At 38.1% G+C, this 24,558-nt stretch overlaps 1 protein-coding gene across 1 annotated transcript in view; it reads right to left on the minus strand.

Moving 5' to 3' along the window:
- Positions 1-24,558, minus strand: part of MBD2 (methyl-CpG binding domain protein 2) — a 40,556-nt gene that overhangs the window by 8,743 nt on the left and 7,255 nt on the right. The window contains exons 2-5 of the mRNA XM_055790446.1: positions 18,931-19,090; positions 12,063-12,200; positions 1,828-1,918; positions 904-1,081 (exon numbers count right to left, since the gene is read on the minus strand). Of these exons, the coding sequence (XP_055646421.1) occupies positions 904-1,081; positions 1,828-1,918; positions 12,063-12,200; positions 18,931-19,090 (567 nt within the window). The remainder of the gene's footprint in view (positions 1-903; positions 1,082-1,827; positions 1,919-12,062; positions 12,201-18,930; positions 19,091-24,558) is intronic.

The raw sequence follows: 24,558 nt of genomic DNA on the forward strand, positions 1-24,558 counted from the left end.
AAATCCCTAAGCAAAGCACTGGGAATTGGATAATTTTATACCTTAACATTAGATTTGCAGAAGCTTCAGCTAGCCATCTAGGGCTTAGAAAAGACTGTGTTAGTAGTATACTTTGGTGCTGAGTGCACCAAGTTGTAAGATCCAACTTTGGTCTTCAAATTCCCTATGCAATCCAGAATTAACTAAAAATGTGATACTAAAGGCAGTGTTCATCCCATATGCTGATTCATGCTAAGCAACGCTAAAAAGAAATATATCGGATGACAGGCTTATGTCCCATGTCTTGCCACACTCTGGCAATTAGTCAGTGCAACAAGAAATCTCTCTCTTCACTCAGTCCTAACTTTGAAATTCAGTGCTGAAGCCCCTGCTTTTAGCACCCCCAAAAATGATTAATCTTTCTTTGAAAAGAAAGTTAACAGTACAGCTATTAAAAAACAAAACCTTTGCCCCTATGTGAACAGATCTATCCGTGCTCTTCATACCATATCCTAATCTCCCACTTCAAGAGGGTGTGTTAGCTGCAAAGCTATGTGCTATAGGGGGATATTCTTATTCTCCTTTGTTGAAGTACTTACTTTTTAACCCAGAACAATAAATTTACTTGACCTAACCAGAAAAGGGAAGGAAGAAAGCCAATACTGATTATGACTATAGCTTAACGTGTAGGGCTCTCTCTTGGGAAAGAAAACGTGAATTATGACTCATACCTTGGGGAATATTTTCTATCACTATTTTGGCCTCAAAAAAACCACGTTTTCATTTTTCCAAGCAGGTGACCTAATCAACAGGTACAAGAAAAATGTTCACGTTTCCCTTATCTCCAGGACTGCACTGAGCCAGGAAGGAATCTACTTTAATGGAACTTGCTTTTTGTTTTACTGAAGACTTCCAGAAACTTACCTAATGTCATCATCTGTGACTATGAAAGCTTTGCAGAGGGGTTGAGATGTATTAAGCCAGACAGCTGGGTTCTTCTCAACAGCTGCAGAGAGCTGCCCCGTGATAGGTGCAGAACTGGTGTGCAAAGCACTGGCAACAGCTGATAACAGGGTATCATCATTGTTACCTGGGCCAACTCCTAAAACAAAGATAACCGAAGAGTTACCATTCACATTTCCTCCGTAACTTCCAGTGCCAGAGCTCTTCTCAGTTTGTAAAGGCTATGTGTACTCATAATGTAACTGCCACTGGATACATGATTGTATAATCAAAATAGTTAAATGCAAGTTCTTAACAATGGCTTTGTAATAGCACAGTTCTCATTTAAATTTAAGTCAGCATTGCAAAAAGCATCTCATTTCTAAAATTGGCTAGGTTTTTTGTTTACAGTAACACTTACAAGATCATCAATTTTTTAATCAAGATGATCACATCACAAACTTATCAGTCACATACTGAAACAGTTTCTTTGCAGCTTCATGGTATTAATCCACACCAGCACAGCCTTTGCTTTAACATGACAAGGTATTAAATCAATTCCGGAAAATGAACACTGGAGATTTTTACAACACTAACATACCCAAGAAAATCTCCCAAGCAGTGTAACAAAGTTGCTAGTTTTGAACTATAACTTGAACATATTTTAGATCAACTTTCACCAATAACAGTGCAGTTCTGAAGTGTGGTTTATATTAACTACATAAATTAACTAAAAATAAACACAGTTTCGGAGACTGAGGTATTTTGTCAGCAAAGAACACTTATAATTTCAAGTTTACTTCATCTGACTATAAAATGAAAACTTAAGAGCATCAAAAACTCCATCCTTTTTAAGCACAAACGACTTTGTGGATCTGAAGCAACAGCAGCAAGTGACCACAATACCTTGAAGACCTTTAGGTAGCTCCATGGATTTTATGATTTGTTCACTGACGTCCGATGCACTGAGGCCTTGTAGCCTCTTCTCCCAGAAAAGCTGAAAAAGAGAAAGCAAGACTGCTCAAGAGAAATAATTAGAAGAATAGAAAAAAATAACAACTAAATCAGCTCATGGAAATAAATAGCATTCGAACAATAAAAGACAGTGCCTAGCTGCTTACAAAACAAGCAACCTGGCAGTCACGTAAGCTACCAGAAAGGTAATATCCTATCTGCTGATGGAGTTTCGGCCATGGAGAACCTGCTTGTACAGAATTATGCAGCGTGTGTTGAGACCCTGGAGACAGCTCTGCACGCCGGAGCAGTCCAGCTGCACCAACACCAATGCCGGTCAGCAGCTACGCCACTTCAGACTTACACTGGCCTGATGACCCAGCCCTTCCTGACGCTGCGTAGATCTCTTGACTTATCTGGAAACAGAATCAAATCTTTCCACTTTTTGTAAGATACGTGAATTAAATTCACATTCATTTTACTTTTTATTGCTTTGTTTATTAGCTGGGAGTATGCTTCCATTTCACACACAAACCTTTTTCTTGACCTAAGAGATTTTTGTCCAGTGATACAGATTTCCCTACTCACTCCTATCTTACTGGTCTGAAGATTCATCCTGAAGTTCTGGGCTGGAGATTAGCCACACCTGCTTTTTAAAATGGCCTTTCTATTTAACAAGATAGTGATGAAAGCTAGTTAAAAAGTTGATTTCCATTCCATGGGAAGCTACCTTGAACAAAAAATCTTAGTAAGAAGGTAAGCAAGATCGTAGCTCTGCACTTTCCTGTGGAAAGGGCATTCAGAAATAGTTTGATTTTTCTGCACTTTTTCTTATTTTTCTGGAGAAGAAAAAAAATACCCGTTTCTTTTCATGGCTGCAAAATCTGAGACATAAAACTAGACAGGCAGTTATTCTCATTCCTAGGAAATTCTTTGTTGCAGCTGTGTAACCAGAAGCTGTAGTTTAAGAGGAGGCTTTTGAATGTCACACTCTGCTCTAAAACCCAAAGTGAAACCACTAGCACATCTTTCATCTTCTGTGGAACCTATAGTGCCAGTCACACAACATCGTAACTGTATCACTGTACATCAGTGATTCTTATTCAGAAAAAAATCACATTTTTTCAGTTACAGAGGTAGTAAAGGCAAAGAAAAGCACAACAAAGAACATCTACCTTAGCATTAAAAGCATACTACTGACTGAAAATAAAACATACAGTTACGCTAAGAAAAATGCAATACTCTCCACGACATGTCCGTACAGCTTCATAAATCAGTTGAATGACACTTGTGTTGCCTGAAGATTACTATGTCATTTTATAGAGATCTAGTTATTTAAGCATTCCTCTCCGGACAACAGGACGCATTTATAATGGAGTTTAGATCTAAGTGGTTTAAAAAGCCCACACACGTTCACCTAAGTAAGCTCTTCAACTCTTTTACAAACTCTGACTACATTTCACACCTTCTTGAGATCTCCGTGATTTGACAGCTTTTTGAAAATACCTGTTGCTACTTGCATCTCATTTTACTAGAGCCACTTAAACTTCAAATGCTTCCTGTAAACTGACTCCTCAGTCTTAACTAGTATTAATTTTCAACGTTCCAACCCAGGTTTGAGCTACATTGTTAGCTGAGTATCAAGGAACCCCCGTTACCTTGTTGAATGTTAAATATTTAGTACCTCCAGCCACTCCCTCCTGCTGTTTACCACTATTGCTAAGCCCCCACCCCAAGAAAGCACTCAAGGTGTCTTACAGTTGCCCTTACAGTTCCGTGGATAAAGTGGCAGTGCCTTAAAGCTGTCTAGAAGGCTAAAGAAATCCTTTGTTACAGAGGCAAAACCAGCAACTCGCTAGCCGAACTCTAAAAGCAGTATCAGGATTCAGATAAATGAAGTCAAAGTAAAATCCTATCAATTCAGTATTTTGTCACTGGGTTAGCTTCCCATCTTGACAAAGTCTCTAGAAAGCTTACTTATGTTTTCCACTGTTCAAAGAATTCACCCTGCATTCTCCTTTCCTTCTGCGTTTCATCAACTTTTAGAGACAAGCAAAAGGCCCACCAACCCCAAATCCAAGCCATGTTTTTATATGCTACAGGTAAACATAAGAACAGGTCTGTTCATTTGGGATAAAATGAACTGGTCTACAGCAGCAAATGCATCACCAAATACAATCAAACATTACTGGGGTTTGATTCTTCAGGTCCCTACTGGGAAACAGCACACATGGCAGAGGGACAAGGAATCAGGAGAATGGTTTGGTTATAGAGGGTGTATTAGGAATGCAGATCCCCGTGTGGGAGAGAGGGCCTGAAGAAGGACAACCAGCGCATATGAAAGCTTAGAAGATTTGGGAAGTGTAGTGCAGTATTGATTGAGTGTAGCTTCCAAGACCAGGACTCGCTCAGCTCTTTAAGCACTGAATGCTAAGGCAGGGAAACGTCTGTACAACTAGCAACACCTCAGATGACTTTTGAGGTCAGCGTCAGGTAGAAGAAAGCACCTGGCACTTTGACACACTTGTTGAAACAAGATTGAAGCAAAGCATTTTCCTAGCACAAAGCTTCCAGCACCATTATGTATAATTATTTGCAAATCACAATGATTGTGCTTCAAATTCTCATCTCCCCAGATCGCCACCAAGACTGCACACGTCACTCCTACTAATTTTCTGCCCAGAAATGAACTGCATTCCTAGAATTTTATTATGAAATTTGTTTTCCAACCCTCTGGGTTCTTACAAGTTCTCTCTGAAGCCCTGTGTCTTTTCTTGGATTTTACTGAAGATTCTGAGCTGGACCAGACCTGGACAAGTATTTCCCTATCAGCTGCGCCAGGAATAGCTATTAAGGGACGGAGACAAGAGGGAAGGAAAACTACTAAATATAAATTCAGACACAGCTTTTCTGTTACTTCACTTACATGATGAAGATGCAACCTTTCCACAGCAGCAGAAGTAACTGAAATAGATCATGCAAGTCTTGATGTGCAGAATATCTGCCTCTGAGGTACAGCCCTAAACACAGCTTACATTATTTAACTTACAACTCTCTCATCATTAGTGAGACAGGGAATAGAAAAAGAGAAAATAAAGCTCGGGTTCAAAGCTTAGCTATGTGCCCCGCTAAGCAGAGAAACAGGCTCCTAAATTAGGAGCAATTCATACAAATCCCATCTAGTTTGGTTGCATCAGCAGCCATAGAGCGTGGCTGGACTTTGTAAAACAAGGAACAGCCCCTCACACAACACAAGCGCCTGCAGATACAGCCAGCCAAACTCAACAAATGACTGCCAGCCACAGAGGCCACCTTCTGCATAATAACCTTACAGCATCTCACCATCAGAGGTTTCCTCGTAAAATGGACTGAGCTCTCCAGCCTGTGCTTTTCTCAGCTTGAAGATGCACTGGTACAGCCAGAAAAGCAAGATACATGCCTCCAGGAAAGAAGCATTAGCAGACATGAGACCCTGTTATGCAGTAATGAGAATCCTGATGGAACCAGCAGAGGAAGGAATGGGAGAAGAACTGGATTTCAAGACTTGTCTTTGTTTTGATGTGGTATTTCACTACTAATGCAAAATGAATAATCGTTCTGAGGATTCATCAGTCAGTTATGGGTATTCATCCTGCTGGACAATGAAAAATGGCTTTATTTCACTTTTGCTTGAAGCAGGGGTTAAGGAACACACATCAAAAAGAAACTACAGCCCAGGTCCTTCATTTACTAATGTTTGGAGCATTCTAGATTAAGAAAGACCCATCAGCCAAGTGCTCCATTTCCTAGGAAATTAATCAGTGTGCATTATGCCAAAAGTGACCTCTTATGCAATAATCTCCTGCTGAGCAAGAAATGTATCCCTTATCTCTCAAACTTACTCTCCGAAGGGCAAGCCTGTTTTTTTCCTGTGACAAGGAGGCCTCATAGGAATGCAATGCCAAGGTCCCCAGGGTGTAGCAGAATTTTCACTTCCTTGTTCTGAAACTCCATAATGGCAGAGCTGTACTACAGCTGTGCTTCTGAGGTTCTTTGTTTGGAGAATTATAAAATATTGCTTCCTCCATAATTGTTTCTTGTCCAAAAAAAGCTATTTGTGACTAATGGTGAACTATAATCTAACCCATAATCTCTGCAAAAACACAATCCCCTAAGCAACTATTATTTCTCATTCAGACAACAAAGAAATGATGGATTAGCCTTTCTATTGCAAGAACCACCATTACAAACATATTATGAGCTGCTCCTTTTCCTTAGATAAATAAAAGTCTATTTGCAGTTGCTCAAGCTCAAGGAAGCCTACAGGAAATTTTTGCTAGAAAGAAATCCATTCCAGTTCTATTATTTTTAAAAGAAAAGCACATGTGTTCTTAACATTCAAACATTCCTGGAGGGTTTCTACATAAATAAAACAAGAACCTCAAATTTCTTCTGCCATTTACTATTTAGAGAGTATTGAAAATACTGTAGATGTCAGCAGACTGATGTACTTGACTGGACATACAGAAGAAAGGACAATGATTCTAGTGTTGGTGAGTTCACAGATTTGTTTACCGAGGTGGTTTCTTCTATTTAGACAGCTACAGATATCCACTCTTAACTTGAAGCAGCAGTCAGAAAAAGCTACCATCTAATTCAGAAGTAGGATTGACACAGCAAGTTTAGCAGTACAGTCACAGCTCCAGGAGCTGCCTTGGCATCTTCCTAGCTCTCTGCAACCACGTGTATTTCCATGCTGCTTGCAAGTGCATTATACACTGGTCTCCAAGCTGATGAAAAGTTAGTCATGTCTACACAAAACACAGTCAACATATCTATACTGTACTGCAGACACAGCCAGCCTGCAATTTTGTAACGTTTTAAAATGTGTTTTAAAGGCTAAGTGAGACCAGAATGCCAGTTACCATTTGGGAAACTGCTCAAATGAATGACATTGCAGGCAGTTAAGTAAGGAGATATGATTAAAGAGAGGTCTTTTCAAATTCTCCATGAAAGAATTTAAAAGGAATGAGAATTTCTGCAGAAAACCAGAAAACTTCTTTCCTCTTTATATCCAGTTGCTGAGCTGCTCAGCTCTGCAGCATCCATAATAGCCAATCAAAATTTCAGTGTTCCCTTAGCTGCCTGGGAGAGGGAGATGAAACTTAATCTCATTGGGTTGCTTCCATCCCTCTTTTTAATAATTCTAATAGATATTAACCAAGAAGCTTAAGTTTTCCAACCCTATTTGAATTCTAGATTCTAATCCTTTAAGTTGATCCACAGGAAATAAAATCACATCTATTTGACAAAATACAAAGTGCTAAGAGCTAAATATGCCTTTCTTGTTAAGAACTGTTCACAAGAAGACATACATAAAATGACATCCTGCAGTTTTTCTCATAAAGTAGGCTTTTTAGACTGCATATATACTATGAAATGACTATGGTCAGATTTAATTTGTCATATATAATCCTATTCAATAACCCACTACAATACAAGCCACTGCAAATACATATGATGGTAAATTTATAAAAGAGACTTTCAAATCAATTTTAAAGAGTCCTTCTGGCCTACAGATAGATGATACTATAAGTAAATATATCAGCTGTATCCTAATGCATTTTAAAAAAGAAAATACCCTCAGATTTATCCTAAGGTGGTTTTTAAAGGTGGTTGTCTGTCACAGAACTAGAGGAAATGGATCACATAATACTGACTATCTGATTTTCTCAAAATGAGCTTTGAAGGGAAGGATGTCCTTTTAAACACTTGAGGTATGTTTGTGGGGTGTTTTTAGGCAAATGGATCAAAGATACTGAGGTCAGTGCTTTGAAAATTCACCCGTTTAACCAGATTACCACTCACATAAACGTCAGTTTTACTAGTATGGTTTCAAATATCCCTACCACCACAACCAACAGTGTAAACCAGATTTAACTAGTGATCAGTGGGTCCTCAGGAGTCAGAGCTCTCCCAAAGCAGTGTCTCAGGTACTACACATTTGGGGCATGGGGGAAAATGAATGAGTCTTGTATTTACCCTGGAAAAAGATCAATCAGCGTGGAACAGTGTGAACCAAGAAGCTCTAACAGACGAAGAAGAGGGTAAGTGCTCTACATAGGACACAGGGACCTGGACCCTCTGCAGGCACCGCATGAGTGGGGGTACAAAGGGCAGTGACCCATAAGAAAGTCTGATTTGCAGCACCATTCAATTTCATCCAGTTAGATACTGTCAAGAACACCTGACAGGCAAGTAACTCAAGTTTAAGTGATTACATAAAAGATTTACTGCTTATAATAGTTTCTGGACTTCCACTGCTTCACATTCACCCACTTCACACTTGAGAGTAGAATACTCAAATCCAGATGCACAAGTGGAGCATTAACGTGCCCTGAAGAACTGCTACATCTAGTGGCCTTTTTGTGAAATAAGAAGGAAGGAGAAAACAATCTGATTTTAAGACAGTACTCAACACGACCTAAGAGGAAGATGACAGATATAGTTACATGACTTATTATGTCATCATTAAATCCAGTTTCATTTTCAGCAATGCTAATCTGACTTTTTAAATGTAAACCATCGCCCTGAAATTCATCAAGAATGTATCATGTCTTATCGAAATCTTATATACAGTGGAGAGGAGGCTGAAACAGGAGTTTGTTGGGTTTCGGTTGCTTTTTGTTTTCCTTTCTTTGCAGGGCCCACTACCAATCTTTCAGGATTCCTTTTCTTACACTGGTTTATCAAAACTTTTTTATCAAAATATTTTGTGCATGTTGATACTTCAAAAAGAGATGTTAAAGCACTCTGAAGAAAACAGCAATTTAGGCTATTAGATTTGCTATTTAGGAACTTACAGATACTCCTAACATTTGATTAGGCAGGAAGACTTTGTGAAATCTCAGTGGATTGACCGGTGCTGGTATTTGAACAAAAGCCACACAGAGGAAGAAGGCTGATAGTGAAGAGAAGTCTAGTGAGTACCACTTGACTCTTCAGAACATGCATGCATACACTCACAGCTCAAGCTCTGACACAGCCTACTTCCAGGATTCACAGAACGTTTCCATTTTTTCTTGGGTAAATTTCTCCACTCTGATTGATAACCAGTAACCTACAAAACCTTTAAGAATGGCTTTGAAAGCTTTAAGATGCTGTCTTGCAGAACTGTTGCTTTAAAAAGGCCTGGACAACTTCATGACACTTCTTATGTGCCACAAACTAGCATGCTGAATATACGGAACCAGCAGCTGCCACAACAACCTGTTGCTTTGAATGACAGATTTACCTATACGAAGACCATAAGCAAGCTGCAATTAGTTTGTCTTTCCAAGAACTCCAACATGGTTTACTGCTTAAAGAAGAGCTGCTGCCAAATATGTTCCCTGCCAACACCAACAGGCATGTCTTCTCACTCTCAGGTCATGTAAAAAACTACTGACTGCCAAAGGAACTACAGTACTCATTTATTTTGATCTTCACAGAAGCAGGCAGGCCAAAGAGAATTTTCAGGGAATTCTGGTTAGACTGTCTTTTGAAGAGGGAGATACAATAGATATAAGCAGATAAAGCTTTCAGAGATGGATATCTACAGAAGCAAGAATCCCTTACGGGATCTGGGCCAAGGATTAAAGAAAATAGAGAGGAATAACACTGGAGGAAGTGGTAATTGAGTAAGCTTTATATACAAATAGACCATGTAGTCGGTGTTTCAGCACTCAAATATCCAACCCTGATATATTTACAGTCTGTGTTTGGAAAAGTTTGCACACCTGAGTATGAGAGAAGGAGAAGACAGTGTCACACGTAGGGGTTATTTATGTAAGCAAAACAGAGGCTTTATCTGGAGGGGAAAAGAATTCAAATACATTTGCAAGGTCGCATTTGTCCCACAGTTGTATCTCAAGCGACAGGTGCTCCACATGGTGCAGACTTTATTAAGAACAAAGTTATCCAGCAACTTCTGTCCTCACCCTGGCTTCTCTACTTTATCTCAACAGATCCTATCAAGAAAAAAAATCACTGCTTTTTGAAAACCGAGCAAAGATCGTAATTATTAATATTTACGCTCCAGCTAGCGAGTACAACGTTGGAATGAACTGCATGCTATATTCAAACAATGGGCATGTGTGCACATCTATGTATGCATACACGAAGGGTGCACACATGATCAGCATCTGCAGTTCCTCCATACTTTTGGTTATTACTAATACCAAACCAATATTGTTCATTGTATGACGGAAATCAGTGCATAAAGAAACCAACCAGATCAATGGAAATTATTTAGGAAAGCTGTCAATTTGCTTAAGATTCTCCAGTAACTGACTGCATACTACCTACGGCAAATTGCTTTGTTCCAGATTTTTTAATGAAAACTTTACTGAAAACTCAACTCAAATTTTATGTAAAAACAAATGTAACAATCTGTTCTCTCCTTTCCCAAATCTCCCACCTATGTCAATCATCACTACGCAGAATGATGACAAACTAGAAAACAGCTCAAGGCAGCAATCTAGCTTGAAGAAAAGCAAGAGTAAGGCACACCAAGATTTGCATTCCTATTGGATATATAAGATTAAACAATAGTCTTACTCTGTATTGCCATACTTCATTTGGAAGAAATGCTAGCTCTGATCACACTGATTGTGGAATAATTAAAGTGTCCTCTTCCGAAGATGCACTGTTGCAAGCTTGGAGAAAGGAGTTTGATTGAAAAAGAATGCTGACACAGTGATCAGCAGACAATGATTTCTTGAAGATCTTGCTAAACTTTAATCCATTAGAACCTATCTTAAGGCAGCAAAGATTTAACTTGGGTAGGTTTGAAAATTGACTATCTGGTAAGGATTTGCAGAATAGGCTTTCTCAAAAGATACGGGATGCATTCCCAAAGACTTCAGTCACTACGTATTTGAAGAAAAGATTCTGGAAGAAAGAAATCAGGGAGGAAATAGGCAAGCATGAAATGGTTTCGAATCCACCAAGACATAAATTGCTAAGGCATCCATTTCTCTTGCCACAAAGGTGCCATAATTTTCATATGCTTTGGTGATTATTACTGGTTCAGCAGACATGACCAAAAGGAAATTCCTGACACACAAAGTGTAGTACTTCAACAGGAAAACCCGAAGAATGTGAAGAGAATCAACAGACACATGCAATTATGCATCTTTTAGATCTGAATGTGATACACTTACATGGCCCCTGCTGAACTTCATGGGACCAACAGTGAGGTTAGCTGAGGCCTTCAAATCTTGCTAAAAGACATCTCAACAAGATGATACAATACGGCTCGAAATTTCTTCTTTTTCTTTCTCACCTGAATTTACAGGATGCAGTCTAAATTGCTCATGTTATTTCTTACAAGAACAGCATTCAAGATGTTTGAAAGTGCAATATTAGAGACAGCTTGAGTTTCAAAAGAAATGTTGTTAAAAGTTAGTGACATATGAGTGTACAAAAATTTGAACATGCCTCTGCATTTTCTTCTCATCCCTGCACTCCTAAGACAGAATAAGGTGTTTCAATTTGATGGTAATCATGCTATGCCTCAAAAGACATAAGTCAGACTTAGAATACTTCAGTCCAATATACACTATGTTATCTACCCAATTATTCATTCATTAACTAGATTCTCATTTCTTCTCAGCTCCCTCCTCCCCATAAAATACAAAACCAAAAAAGCACTGTGTGAACAGGTGACCTGTCATTGACATAAGAAAAGCAGCTAAAAAGGAGAATTTGTGTAAGATGAGTTGATGTTACCGTAGTTTGAATTTATAGTAGTCGTAGAGTGAAAAAGAGGGATTTAAAATACAATATTTTATTGATTTTGCGCAAAGTTCTTCTACATAAGAGATATTATGCCTTGATGAGAACTGTGTATTTTATTGAAACTTCTATTAAGAAGCTGCACCTGAACAATTTTTTTTTTTAATAATTGATGTCCAGTTGTGACAATAGAGCACAGATCTGAATTTCAAGAGGAATGTGGTAAATAGATAAGAATGAAGTTTTGGATTAAGAAGTATGAATCTCCATATGATGTGACTGTTATTTCTGTATTTTTTGAAATACACTCCTATAAGTAACCTTCAAGACTGGAATTCTCATCTGTAATTGAAGCACAGCCAAAAACAAGCATATTTTCAGCTTGTTTCACAACTTGCTGAGCAGCAACAATGGAAATAGATGATTCTTACCTGTCGTGGCTGCTCCGTCACTCGTTGTGGATCAGATCGTACTTTGTTACTAGGATGATTTGTAACTTTGGTGACTGGTTGTTTGAAAATTGATGCAGTTTGTCTGATTGGTAAAGTTGTATTTAAGTCTGGTTTTCCCTGTTAAAAAAAAAAAAGAAGAAAAAAAGAGAATTAGGAAAAATTATACATAAAAAGTACACTAACTAATGTTGGATTCACCCTCCTCTACTGAGGCTTTTTTCTGAAGTAAAGATTTCCCTTAAATGCTGCACTTAACTACTCTTTGCAGTCCTCCATTTTAAAGAGAACAAAAAAAACAAACAAAAAAAGTAACACTTAACTGGTTCCACACTTTTCCACCTTCTTGGGAAGAATCAAACTGCTTGGAAGTTCATCTTTTGTTAAAATATATATGTTAATTGTTCAACTGACTTACATTCTGAAAAGAGACAGCTTCACAATCAGATGTCAAAATGAGATCTCCAAAGCTTCATGCAAATATGTTTGTAGCTAACAGTTTATAGAGTTCCAAGTCTTAAAGGACAGCATCTTCCTACATAACCCTGGTCACAAATTTCCTAAGCAATTCCTACACCAAACAAATCCTCATTAAGTGCAGCAATTTATTCTGGAAAAAAAACCAAAACTGTATCAACTTCAACAAACATTTTGACAAAGCTAGTTTTTATCAGGTTTGAGAACTGATGATTCCCAGGCATCTGCCTTAACTTTACCAATAATATCTGGTCACACATCAAACCCTTAGGCCTTTGGAGAAACTAGTGCCTGAAACCCTCTTTGTAGCAACAACCCCAGAATTATTTGGGGGGGGGAATAGAATTCTCCCATAACCCCCAAAACTGATGAAGAAAGAAGATAGATCATCACCTTACACCATTCCAGCTTTTCTAAACCTGTCTCTATCCAAAAGCAGACTGCCAGTTTGAAGTGCTGTGCCCAGGAACAGCACCTCACAGCTTTTTGTTTGTAATCCCATTTCCTCCAAGTCTTGAACACATAATACCAGACTTTTCTGCTTGTGAATTTTGTCTGATATTTTCCTTAACTGAAATAATTTTTTTTTTTTTTCCCCCCAAAGGATACAAGAATGTGACTGAGAAGACATGTCACTATATTGACACCAGAGAGACACTGAAAATAAATATCCCATGATAAATACTCTCCTAATTAATGTGTACCAAAAAGCAAGTTCACTATTTTGCAGGACAGTCTTAAGCACTTCAAAACAATTCATAGCCATATCTAGTTTCTGACATAGAAAAATGGTTAAGTTTTTGCGTTTTATAAGTTTACTGCTAGTCATTCAAAAGGAAAAGTAGTAAGTTATTATGCAGTATTTCACACCTCAGAAATTTCATAATTGGCTGTGAGATCACAGGTCAAAAGTTACACAGTGAACACTGGTATTAGACTCCATCCATGTTAGAAGTTTTTCATTAGGATTTACTTACACTCCTAATTTTGTGAGAGAAAGCAACCACTTGATCTTAGAAATGGGCATTAAATCTCAATATTCATATCCTCCATATATAGATTATACAATTTGGACTACACAACTTCATAAAACAGACAACGTTAAGAACCAAAGAGCACATGCTTGTTCAAAAAGCATTCATTTCTAAGATCAACACTCTGGAATTCCTGACAACAAAAGTTAGAACACTGACTATAGATATTCTGTAATGATCTGTATCAAAATTAAATTAAAAATATGGCGACAGGCTTAGGTTTGTTAAGCAGTAAGACTTCTCTTCACTGCATCTGTTGCAGATTAAATTCTTATTTTAAAAGTACACATCCCTCTTTTAGAGCTTTGCTAAAGCAATCTGATAAGGTAGTTCCTTCACCATCAGAACACTCTGATTTTAGCATACCTCTGTAATTGCAAGGCGGATGGCTGATGAGAAAGAGATCATGAAGTCATTCTTTCTATATGTGTACAGTGCACAATCTATAAACTAGCAATAATGAGAGTATAATCTCTGCACTCCACAGAAAGTTATTTTCATCATGAAGACCATTCTGTAGGCAAGCCACTTAATCCCAAAATACATCCTTAGACACTACAATAGTTATTATATTGGGTGCTTCTATACAGCTATTCGATTCATGTGCTGGGTGGGGGGACAGGCAAGGGAGAGGTCTCTTGTTATAGCCTCTCCAGGATGACACAGTGCTATTAGATCCTGCCTGGCAGAAAAAAATAAGGAATTCCTCCATGTATTTCTAAGGAATGTAATTGACAGGAAGAAACAATATAGAAACACTTCACATTTATCCAGGCACCTCAATATAATCTAAATGAAGGGACAGTTTTAAAACTTCAGGCCTCGATTTTTCATGCAGATGGCAAAGGTGGTGATTTATCAAGAGTACTATGCGTATTCTTAGGTATTCAACAGTATGACTCCATTCAGACACTCATTTATAGTTAACACTGTAGCATGTTGGAATCCTGGCTTAATATTGATTTATTCATCCTCTCACAAGAGCCAGAACACTTTTCCAGATCAACAGAAGAAATATGCCAGAATATTCAACAACAGACAGGTGAATTCTGAAAGAGTTCTAGAAATCTATTATTTTCAATGGAAGCAGTTCTGATCACAGCTCTCTATTCTTACCACTCCTTTAAATCACAGAATCACAGAATCATTTATGTTGCAAAAGAGCTTTGAGAATAGGCCCCCTTTCTTCACAATTTCCAGGTAGTGCAGTTAACTCATTAAAATATAATAAGGCTAAACCAATGGAAGTTTTCCTCAGAAATTCAGACATCTATCATTTCTAGTTTATAAACTTACAGCCAGAAACTAACCAATCTCTGTGTCTTGCAACATTACGGCTTTTGAATGGGAAAAGCAGCGTATCTTCAGAGATCTCCATCCCTAACACGCTGTTGAATTTTGTTTAACTGGAACCAGGGTTTCCGTGGCCAGAGCAAACAGCAACAGAGCATGAGTAGTTCTGCCTCATTACACTTAACAGTTTTAACCAACCAGAGAAATTGCCATTCAATCAGCACGGAAGTCCTAAGATCTTTTTATACGAAGCAAAAGCGAGAATCTAAACTTATAAGTAAATCTAGACATCAGTCTTCACCTAATGTTTCACCCAGGTAGTCCAGGTCCGCTAGAAAAATCCTTGCGATACTGTGGTCATCGCTTTGCATGGTGGATACTGGTTATGGGCTCCATTTTTTTTCCTCCCTGACGATGACAATAGTAAGTCTAATGTTAGACTTTCTCATATATAATACATTTTTTCATATATAGTTAAAGCATCTCTGATGAGCACAGCATCACCAACCAGAGCTAGACAGTAATCACACATACTTCAATTTGCACAAAGTATTTTGACAATTAACTTTCCTCACACCACGTAATTTAATTCACACCAGAACCCTGACAGACCTTGCCTATCCTACAAGCTTTGCATTCCCTTATCTTGTGACATCAAGTTCAAAGAAGTATTTGTAGCTTTGAAGTCCATGGCCCCAGGGCATTCTGCACAGTAGCATCGGTATAAGTGGTAAAATAGCTATTAAAACTGACAAAACCAATAATATTACAGAGCCAGCTGCCATATGGGGGTTAAATCTGGAAAAGCGAACATTTCTAGAACCAAGGTCTTCATTTCAAGTTCAGAAAAATATTTACAGGCTCCTTATGGCCAGTGATGGGCCTTAAAGAGAAGTTAAAAATTAAATCCATTAAACTCAGAAAATAAAAAGGAGATTTCTTCAGGCAGTCTGAAAAATCAAGACAATTCAGCTACATTAATGATATGGCGCCCAGAATTAAAGCAAAACCCTGATGAGCTATAAACGATGCAGGAAATACAGGTTCAAGAGCTAGATGGCCCATATACTTTTTATCAAGGCTACATACTAGAAAACGGTCATCAGGATAAACTGTTTAAACAAAGAACAGAGCAATTCCTAAGTACTGTAATTATAATCTTACTACTTTCCTGTTTTATTTCCTCTCTCATCATAGTCACATCTGGGCTTTCTGATCTCATCCTATATAAACAGTCTCTCATTTGTGTCACTGAGTTTTGAACAACAGAAAACTCTAGCACAGAAACTTGCTAAGCTCACCCATCTCCGGCACCTGCAGATCTTGGGATATACAGGGAAAAAAAGCAACTGATACTCAGAGAAACTTTTTCACAAGAAATCGTAAGTCAGCCACACATAAGATTTATCCGTGACAAAGGAAAAGCTTCCAGCACATCCCTACATCTTCACTGTAACAAAGATCCCTACAACCGACACCTCTCCTGGAGAACAGAAAGTTCTTTTGAGCTTTCCACCTACATGTTTCAAATGGTCAGACAGCGATTACTTCACTTGAGATGGCAATTAAGCTCACAATATTCAGTTTTAGGCACACTTTGGCCTTCAGAAACACAGCTGTACTGTGGGCTTCTATGCTGCTTGACTACTATCACAGAACAAAAACCTCTTCCTACTCTGGGAACTATAGTAATGTACTAGCTAGCAGAAAAATCAATTCCCTGCTCATTTTTATTCAGTAGGAGTATTTTATGGTCCAACAAGGATTTCCAAAAGAATTTCAGCCCACTACCTTTCCAAAGACATGTCTTTGCAGAAGCATCAACATGCCCCGGACATAAAAACATTTTAAAAACTCAGCAGAGGATTTTCAAGCCTTTCAAATCCTTTAATCTAAGAAGTCACTTATAACCAGACAGCATGTTTAACCAGTACTATTATGTTTTCTTTACAAAATGAAGAATTGATAAGCATATTTTTATAAGCACTGCAGTATGCTGTGTCTACTGGATTCATATTCAATTGTATTCCTTACTTCACTGTCTCTTCAAAAGCACTGCAAATAAATAAAGTAACTTAATTTGCAAGTGAAATGTAAAAATGGATACACAGAAAACAATGGCAAGATTAGTATAGGTTGAAGCAAAACTCCTCCTGCAGCTTTACCATAAACAAACCTATCAAACATATGCCTTTATTGCCAATACTGAACGGTCAGTATGAATGCGCAGTGCTAAGATTGGAGAGAAGTATTTTGCTAGAAGAGTATTTCTGTGTCATTTACACTGCTGTACATTTAACATCACAAAATGGAAAGCATTCATTAGCATATATTATCCGCAGTTCCACTTGAAGCCAGGTAGCATTAGTATGTCAATCTTGACATTGAGTTGTAATCTGCTCCAATTACATGAGAATCTCAAAAGTTACAAGTATGGCAAGACAGCAATTCCATCCACCAGCTACATAAATCTAACTGCCTAGACACGTCCCAGTAAGAAGACTCAAGTGTATTTTGATGTTCCCTCTTGAAACATATGAGAAGCCAAAGGATTTAGAAACATTTGTGGTAAATTGTTTGCACAAAACCAAACAACCTATAAAACAGGAGCAAGTTTATACACAAACTTGCCTATGCAAGTCTGTCTTTTATGGCCCCCCAGCAGCACAGCTGCAAGGTGGACTGGAAGACAACTCCAACCAAACTCTTTCAGTGTCTTGTGGAAAAAAAAAAACCAAACTCCAGGAAAATGTTTATCTTCATTTTTAACTATCACAGGAATATTGCAGAAATTCCTGAAAGCTCATGAGTTACAGATTCAGTCACTTAAGAAATAATAAATGTTATTTACCCGCAAAAAAAAACCCCACCCCCCAAAAAAAAACCTTTCCTAATTTTGTATGTAACAGAGCTACTGTCAGCAACATTCAAGTAATCTCAGATCATAGAAATACAAAGTAAGCACGGACTCATCTAGATTTTATATACCAAATCTTCTAGTTTCTGTTCATGCAAAAAGCATAATCAAAACCTTTCCTTGGACTACCCCTAATTGTTAAATTATTTGAAAGCCTCATGTCTGTGGTAAGAAAATAGTAAATAATTTGAACACATGCTTTAAATAAAAAGAAACCAGCATGAAATGTGTGGTTCACGCATTACAAATGGCAGATGACAAAAACACATCAGTGCACAAGACATACCTATAACTTATTGGGTCATTTCATACACTACTGTAAGTTAAGAAATCCTGAAAAATAGAATACTTTAAAAAGAAAACATTGCAGGTTGTTACAGAAGTCCTTTCAAACTGTCATATAAGGTTTCTAAAGTTTGCCCAGAAACATATTATATCTGAGAGTCAGCTAAACTGGTCATCCTCCTATGTGCTACATCACTTATTTCACTCCTGCATGCTTCAGCCTTTTATTTTTAATCTGTTATACACATTTTCTTCAGTATTCAAAAGGATACATTGTTGTTTAAAAATAAATAGACAATAAGAGAACAAACAGATCAATTGAGAAAGGCCTAATCTTAAACAGAAAAACACCCGGCCTCGTTAAGCCACATAGCTGTACACAGCCATCCAGACTTGTACAGATAAACGCATCTGCCTCAGAAACAAGCTTCCTGGCACATACTGCACACATTAAAAATGTGAACTATTTCATCTCAGAACAGGAAGATGAACATAACAATTTGAAGCCTTGCACAGGAGAATCTCTTGGCGTCAACAGTCCTAACTTTTCCCATTTAGAAGAACATCATTCAGGTAGATGACTAGCACTGAGGTTCTTAGTCCCAAGCCAACTCCTGAATTACTCGAACTTTTGATTCATACTTAACCTCACCTTGGTATTTTTCTTGGTAGTAGCAGAGTATTCCTTCTATTTACAGTTACATCTCTACCACTACTAAAAATTAAACATACATGTACATCTTAGAAGCAGACTGCTTTAAGCAGAAAAAAAAATAAATTGCTAAATGAACTACAGGAAAGGAAATTCTTAGGATATCCTTAAACACAGTATTTACTAACAAACCTTATTTTGATTGAGAGAATCATTCCTTAGTCTCTGTTTGTTCTTCTGCAATTTACTGGGCATCATCTTTCCCGTTCTGAAGTCAAAACTGCTGAGATCAACAGTGTTTCCCAGGTATCTTGCCAACTGAGGCTTGCTTCTGAACTTCTTACCACTTGGACTAAAAAGAAGAAAACACTTTAGTATGTTTTGTTGTACAAGAGGATACAACCTTGACTTCTTATAACAGGTTCTATGCCTTGTTAAATATCTAAAAAGTTTCCATTATCTTTATTCCATGTGGCACATTCATTGCTGTGTCGGTTAGTGACAGCATACCTGTCCAACCTCTGCGTATCCGCTCCCATCCTTGGCACAGGGTTTGATTTATATGTCAGGCTGTGGGACACTAGGATACACTACACCTTGGGAAGCTGGCTTAGCAGTACAGCTAAACCAAACTCCAGCCTAAGCAGCACAAATGTCAGACTGTGGCCAAGTGCAGGACCCTCTCTGCATAAATGTAAAGCCCATATGCGAGGTTCCAATGGATGGCTAGCTAAGGCCAACCTCGACTCAACAGCAACCCTTCCCAGCTATCAAACAGCAAGGCGTTAAACAGCTGCGCAGGACTAGGAGCGGAGGTGATGTGACATCTTATTGCTATTCAGTCACTACGGCTGGTGAGCAAAGCCAGGGAAGTAACCGAGCGACAAGCAAGCAAGCAGCAAGCAAGATGATGCAGAATATGAAACAGGTCCAAAGCTGCCATTGTGCATATAGATCTCACCATAACAATGAAATCATATGGAAGTGGTAGGGAAGTTATTTAAATCATCTTCATTTGGAATTACGGAATTATTTCTACCCCAAAGTCCCAGCTGATGTTTCTGAGTAACATCAACAAACATCCCATTTCCCATAAGGAAGTGCTAAATCTACCAGTCTTTAAATCACAGAACCTTCTATCCTCTCAACTCTATCTCATTTTCAAGCATTCCGAACACAGTCACATACATCATGCACACTGCCTGCGCTAAATACACATTTTATCCATGCGTATTTTCACCGACTTCACTGGACACTTGCTAACTAGTCTGCATGCCCTGTCTGCAAGGCATTGCTAAGAAGCACCTTACTGACAAGACACTACATAATTCATTTCACGGTAAGGGCCAACGGTGTGCTGTCCCCAGACTTACAAGCTCAGCAGAAAATCAACCATCAAGAACTGCTCTGTAAAACTCAAACTACAACACCAGTTTGCAATAGCGACTCAGTAGAGAGAGCTGTGAAAATGGCTTAACACCCCTCATGTGATGTCAACAGTCCCTTGGTCTAATGCAAATCTCGACCCAATGAATCAAGCCAAGTGTCAAAATCCTCCCAACTACTGAAACCAAAAAGCTTAACCGAGCTCAGAGAATTTTCACACTACTTCCTTTCTGCAGAAAACTACAAGATTTTTTTTGTCTTCTTCACTTTTCAAAGGGGGGGGGGGGGGGGGGGGGTTGGGGGGTTTTGGGTCTTTTGGGTTTTTTTGTTTTGTTTTGTTTTGTTTTTTAAACTTCAAAATGCCTTGAGGCAAGAACTTCCCCACTGAAAAATATGTACTGAATTCTGGGAAAAAATAGCTAATGAAGCCAAACATTTTTCAAAGTCATTAAAATGAATCCAGAAATATGGAAAGACATAATTAACAAGCGGTAAAGAGTGGGAGAAAAAGACTTAAAACAGATCACAATCTGAAGCTAACCTCCTCGAGGATGGGTGTGGGAGGGAAAAAAAAACAAAACACCCCACCACACATATGGACACCCACACCCCACGACAAACCTCTTTTCTACTTCTCATAAACCAAGAATTGAAGCTATGCTATAAACCAAACTAAACAAAACACCAGTTTTATTTCAGATAGTGCAGATTAACACCCTGGCTTGTTAACAGTAGAAAAAATTCTGTGCTGAAGGTCAGAGACAGAGAAAGGTTTTTGTGGGGCAAGGAAGTTTGCTATTAAAATAATCTGACCCATTGCCTTTCACTCCTATTCAGGCACCTATAAGAAAAGATCAGGATAAAACCCTGACAAGAATTGCTGGCTGCCTAGCTAAACATCCCGGTTTCCCAACAGACTGGAAGGGCTGAATTTACTGAATAAAGCCTCCTGTTACGAATTGCTTTCCCAATGAACATAAAACACTGAATGAAAAGGAGAAAACAATGACTATAAGCAAACCCTGAAGCTGGTGTTAGTGTTCTTTTTTTTTTTTTTTGTAATTAAAACCTGTACACACAGTCATTTTAGCTCATAACTAAGTAACTACTAAAAGCACATAGAAATTTGCCATCCTACATCTTCTTCTATTATATCCTAATTTTGGTACCAAAGATGAAACATGCTTTCATTTTTCCCATATCACCACCTTCTGTTGTTGTGTAAGAAGCTAACAGACTCTGTCATCAATACAGCACTCTTTTTACTAGCTTTCCTCTTCAGATTCCTTGGACATAAATGCTTCACATACACCTCAAAGAAATTCAGAATTTCAGCAGTGAGCTGTTATCAGCCTAGCTTCACTAAAAATTCTTCCTGTAGAACTCTGAAAACAGATTTCACAAATAAAAGCAAATTTTATAAATGCATCCAACACTCTTATTTACAAATCTAACGTTTCACAGGTCTTGGTTGGTTGGTTGGTTTGTTCAGTCATCCAAAAGCAAATCAAAGTATATGATCCAATATTCCATACTGGCATCTGCACAGATCATCAGTAAGGCGGTATTAAAGGCTATTCCAAACCACAGCACAAAATCTACCACCTAAGTTAACAGTGAAACTCTTAGCAGGGACAGACTGCAATCCATTAGCAAAATATCTAGATTCACTTTAATCTCAGTGTTAAGAAAAACTGCCTTTTTGTGCTGAGATTAAAAAACAAAAATATGCCAATTAAAAAATAATCCAAGACAAAAAAGAAGCAACTGAAAATGGGCATTTTTTTTATCCTGTCCTATAGCTTTTGGTTCTGTGTTTTCCCACACCAGTGTGAGGGATGATAGACTTGTTCTGTCTGTCCTTGACCTGACATAACAAGAGCAAACAAAAAGGCAGGCAGAGAGCAATCTGCCCGCCTTAGCTTTGGTTGCCACTTCAGTCAAGTACTTATTGTAGACTTTTTTTACATTTCCCATATTCCACCATTCATTCTCATTGTCCTACTCCTTCCCCAGATGTTGCTGCCTCCAGTCAGCAATCGGTGACCACAGCAGCTCCCTGTCTCTGCAGAAGTATGTTACTCCTTTGCATCCCACTACATTCATATTGTCAATCCATCTTTTCCAAGTTGAGAACCACCCAGCTGCGCTCTCGGAGAAAAAACAGGAATTGTTTTTCTTAGTCCTTAAATGCATAGTTTTCTGTTCCTTATTATTTTCATCCTAAATCATGCCCTTATCTTTAAAGTCATTCAATTTCTCCTGATTATTTTCTGATTCTCACTTGTTCTGATGATGTCCCAGGTATGAAATTTGCTCACGATGTATACACAGCACACATCATTTGTGCATCCAAGATACTAAGAACAGACTGGTTCCAAGAACTCCACTAGTAGCTTACAACACCCAAGAAGCCCTTGTTTTACCATAAGGTACTGTTGTCTCCTCTTCACCCCATACCTTAACCATTATACAAAACCTGTAGTATTCTCCGTTCTCCAGCTTCAAGGAAATCTAATGACAAATTATTGAAAGTGAAGTTCACTGAAGTCCAACAGACTGAGTAGCATTCCTTCTGCTTACTGCAAAACATTATTTCAGCACAAACTCTAAAACCTAGTCAATTCTGCTATGAAACTACATTTCATTTGATTCCATATTTCACAAAAGCCCCTATCCTTAATTGTTCTTCATTTCAGAGTTTCAACAAGTTCATATGATGTCAAAACACTGGAGAAAGTACATGCTTTGTAAGCCTTCTGGTTCAGCCTTGGTAGCTGGCAAACAAAATACCCACCAGCCTTCTGTTCAGTTTCAAGGCTGCAATTTTTTCTAATGTCATCCAGACTCGTTTCGTATGTCAGACCTTCATCCTGTTCTAAAAGGGGGATGAATACATGAGCTGGAAGGATTTGAATAAACTCAGAACTGTATTTCCACCCCACTTATATTAGTTTTCACATATATTCATTTTTTCACTAACACTCTTGTAGCTGTTACCATTTTCTACTTTGAAAGTGCAGGCTGTCAAACCACTAAAGTAATGCCTTCATTTCTGAATTATTCCCAGATTATCTTCGGTCTCCAAGGTGCTCCTGCTGCAAAGCTTTCTCTTACCTGCAGAGAAAGCTCCACGAGGTAAAAGTCAAATAAAAGGCCTATTTGCAGAGGCTTTATTTGAGCATCTATTAAATAATTAGTATGCACTAATGGAAAAGAGTGAGGTTATAGAACCTATTTAAAACACTATGTCTACCTAAAAGCCTGCTACTTACATATCTTGGTTGAAACTAAGAAACAGCATATTTTTTCCCCCCCCTAAAGTTGTTAAAACCAAGATTAAGTTCAAACTTAGTTTTGAGTAGAACAGAAAGGCAGAAGGAGAGGTATGAAGCTTTCTTCTCTCTGAGAAGGTTCTCTGGATGATGTGACAGAGCAAAGCCTCTGGTCCAACTAAATTGCAGCGTGCCCCAACATTGAGAGAATTTAGAATTGCAAGATCAATGTGAGATTACACAGCAAGATCTCCACATAGATTTTCAACAATAAGATTGTTGTAAGATTTTTATTTTTATAAGCAACTAACCAAAAAAGTTACAAATATTTAGTCTTATCTAAAGACAGTAAACTTTCTATAGGCTTTTAAAATTTTTATTAGCTTTCAGTAGAAGTTTCAGGGTGGGGGGATCCATCAGAGATATTATATTTAGTGCACCTGAGAGACTTAGTTCTACGTGTGTACCAGCACTTAAAACTTTATCCTGTCAAATTAAACACTGTACGATGTTTATTAACATAACCAATTAACAAAAACCAGCACTCCTCAAAAGAGGTGATGCGCAACAACCTCTGAAAACTATTATTTCAATGACACTATCAAGGCTTAAATCGCTTTATACAAGATTAAATGAAGAACACAACCCTTCACCTCTAGCTATGTGCTTGTGCAAATTCACATATATACAAAATGAAGTTCGTAGTAGGCTGAGGATGATTATGTCATGTAATGAACTTGCAAGGAACGTTATTAAAAAAGACACTTTCCAGATCTTTCCTGTGAAGCAGCAGAGCAAGCTAATTAACATACAAGGAAGTTACCTTGAATTTTATCATACAGTAAAACCTACTTGATACTAGCCTATCTGGCCCCCTCCCCAGTTCAAAACGCGCAGCAAGTTTACAGGCAAAATAGTAGTGTGGCTTATTAAAACAATAACCTTGTTGGCAGACATTTCTGGGTTTGGTTGCTTTCAAAAAAACGCTGGCAAGCTATCTTCTTTTTCTTTGTTTATGTTGAGCTTTTGCTTGCTGGCCTTCCCCATCAAACAGATTTTAGAGGAAAATTTCAACCATAGCAAGCTAGATGCTCCAACAGCAGATGATAACAGGGAAAACATGCTGTCTCCACCCAAGTTTAAAATGTCTTGCTTTTCA

The sequence above is a fragment of the Falco peregrinus genome, chromosome Z (genome assembly GCF_023634155.1).
Source record: "Falco peregrinus isolate bFalPer1 chromosome Z, bFalPer1.pri, whole genome shotgun sequence".
Classification (NCBI taxonomy): domain Eukaryota; kingdom Metazoa; phylum Chordata; class Aves; order Falconiformes; family Falconidae; genus Falco; species Falco peregrinus.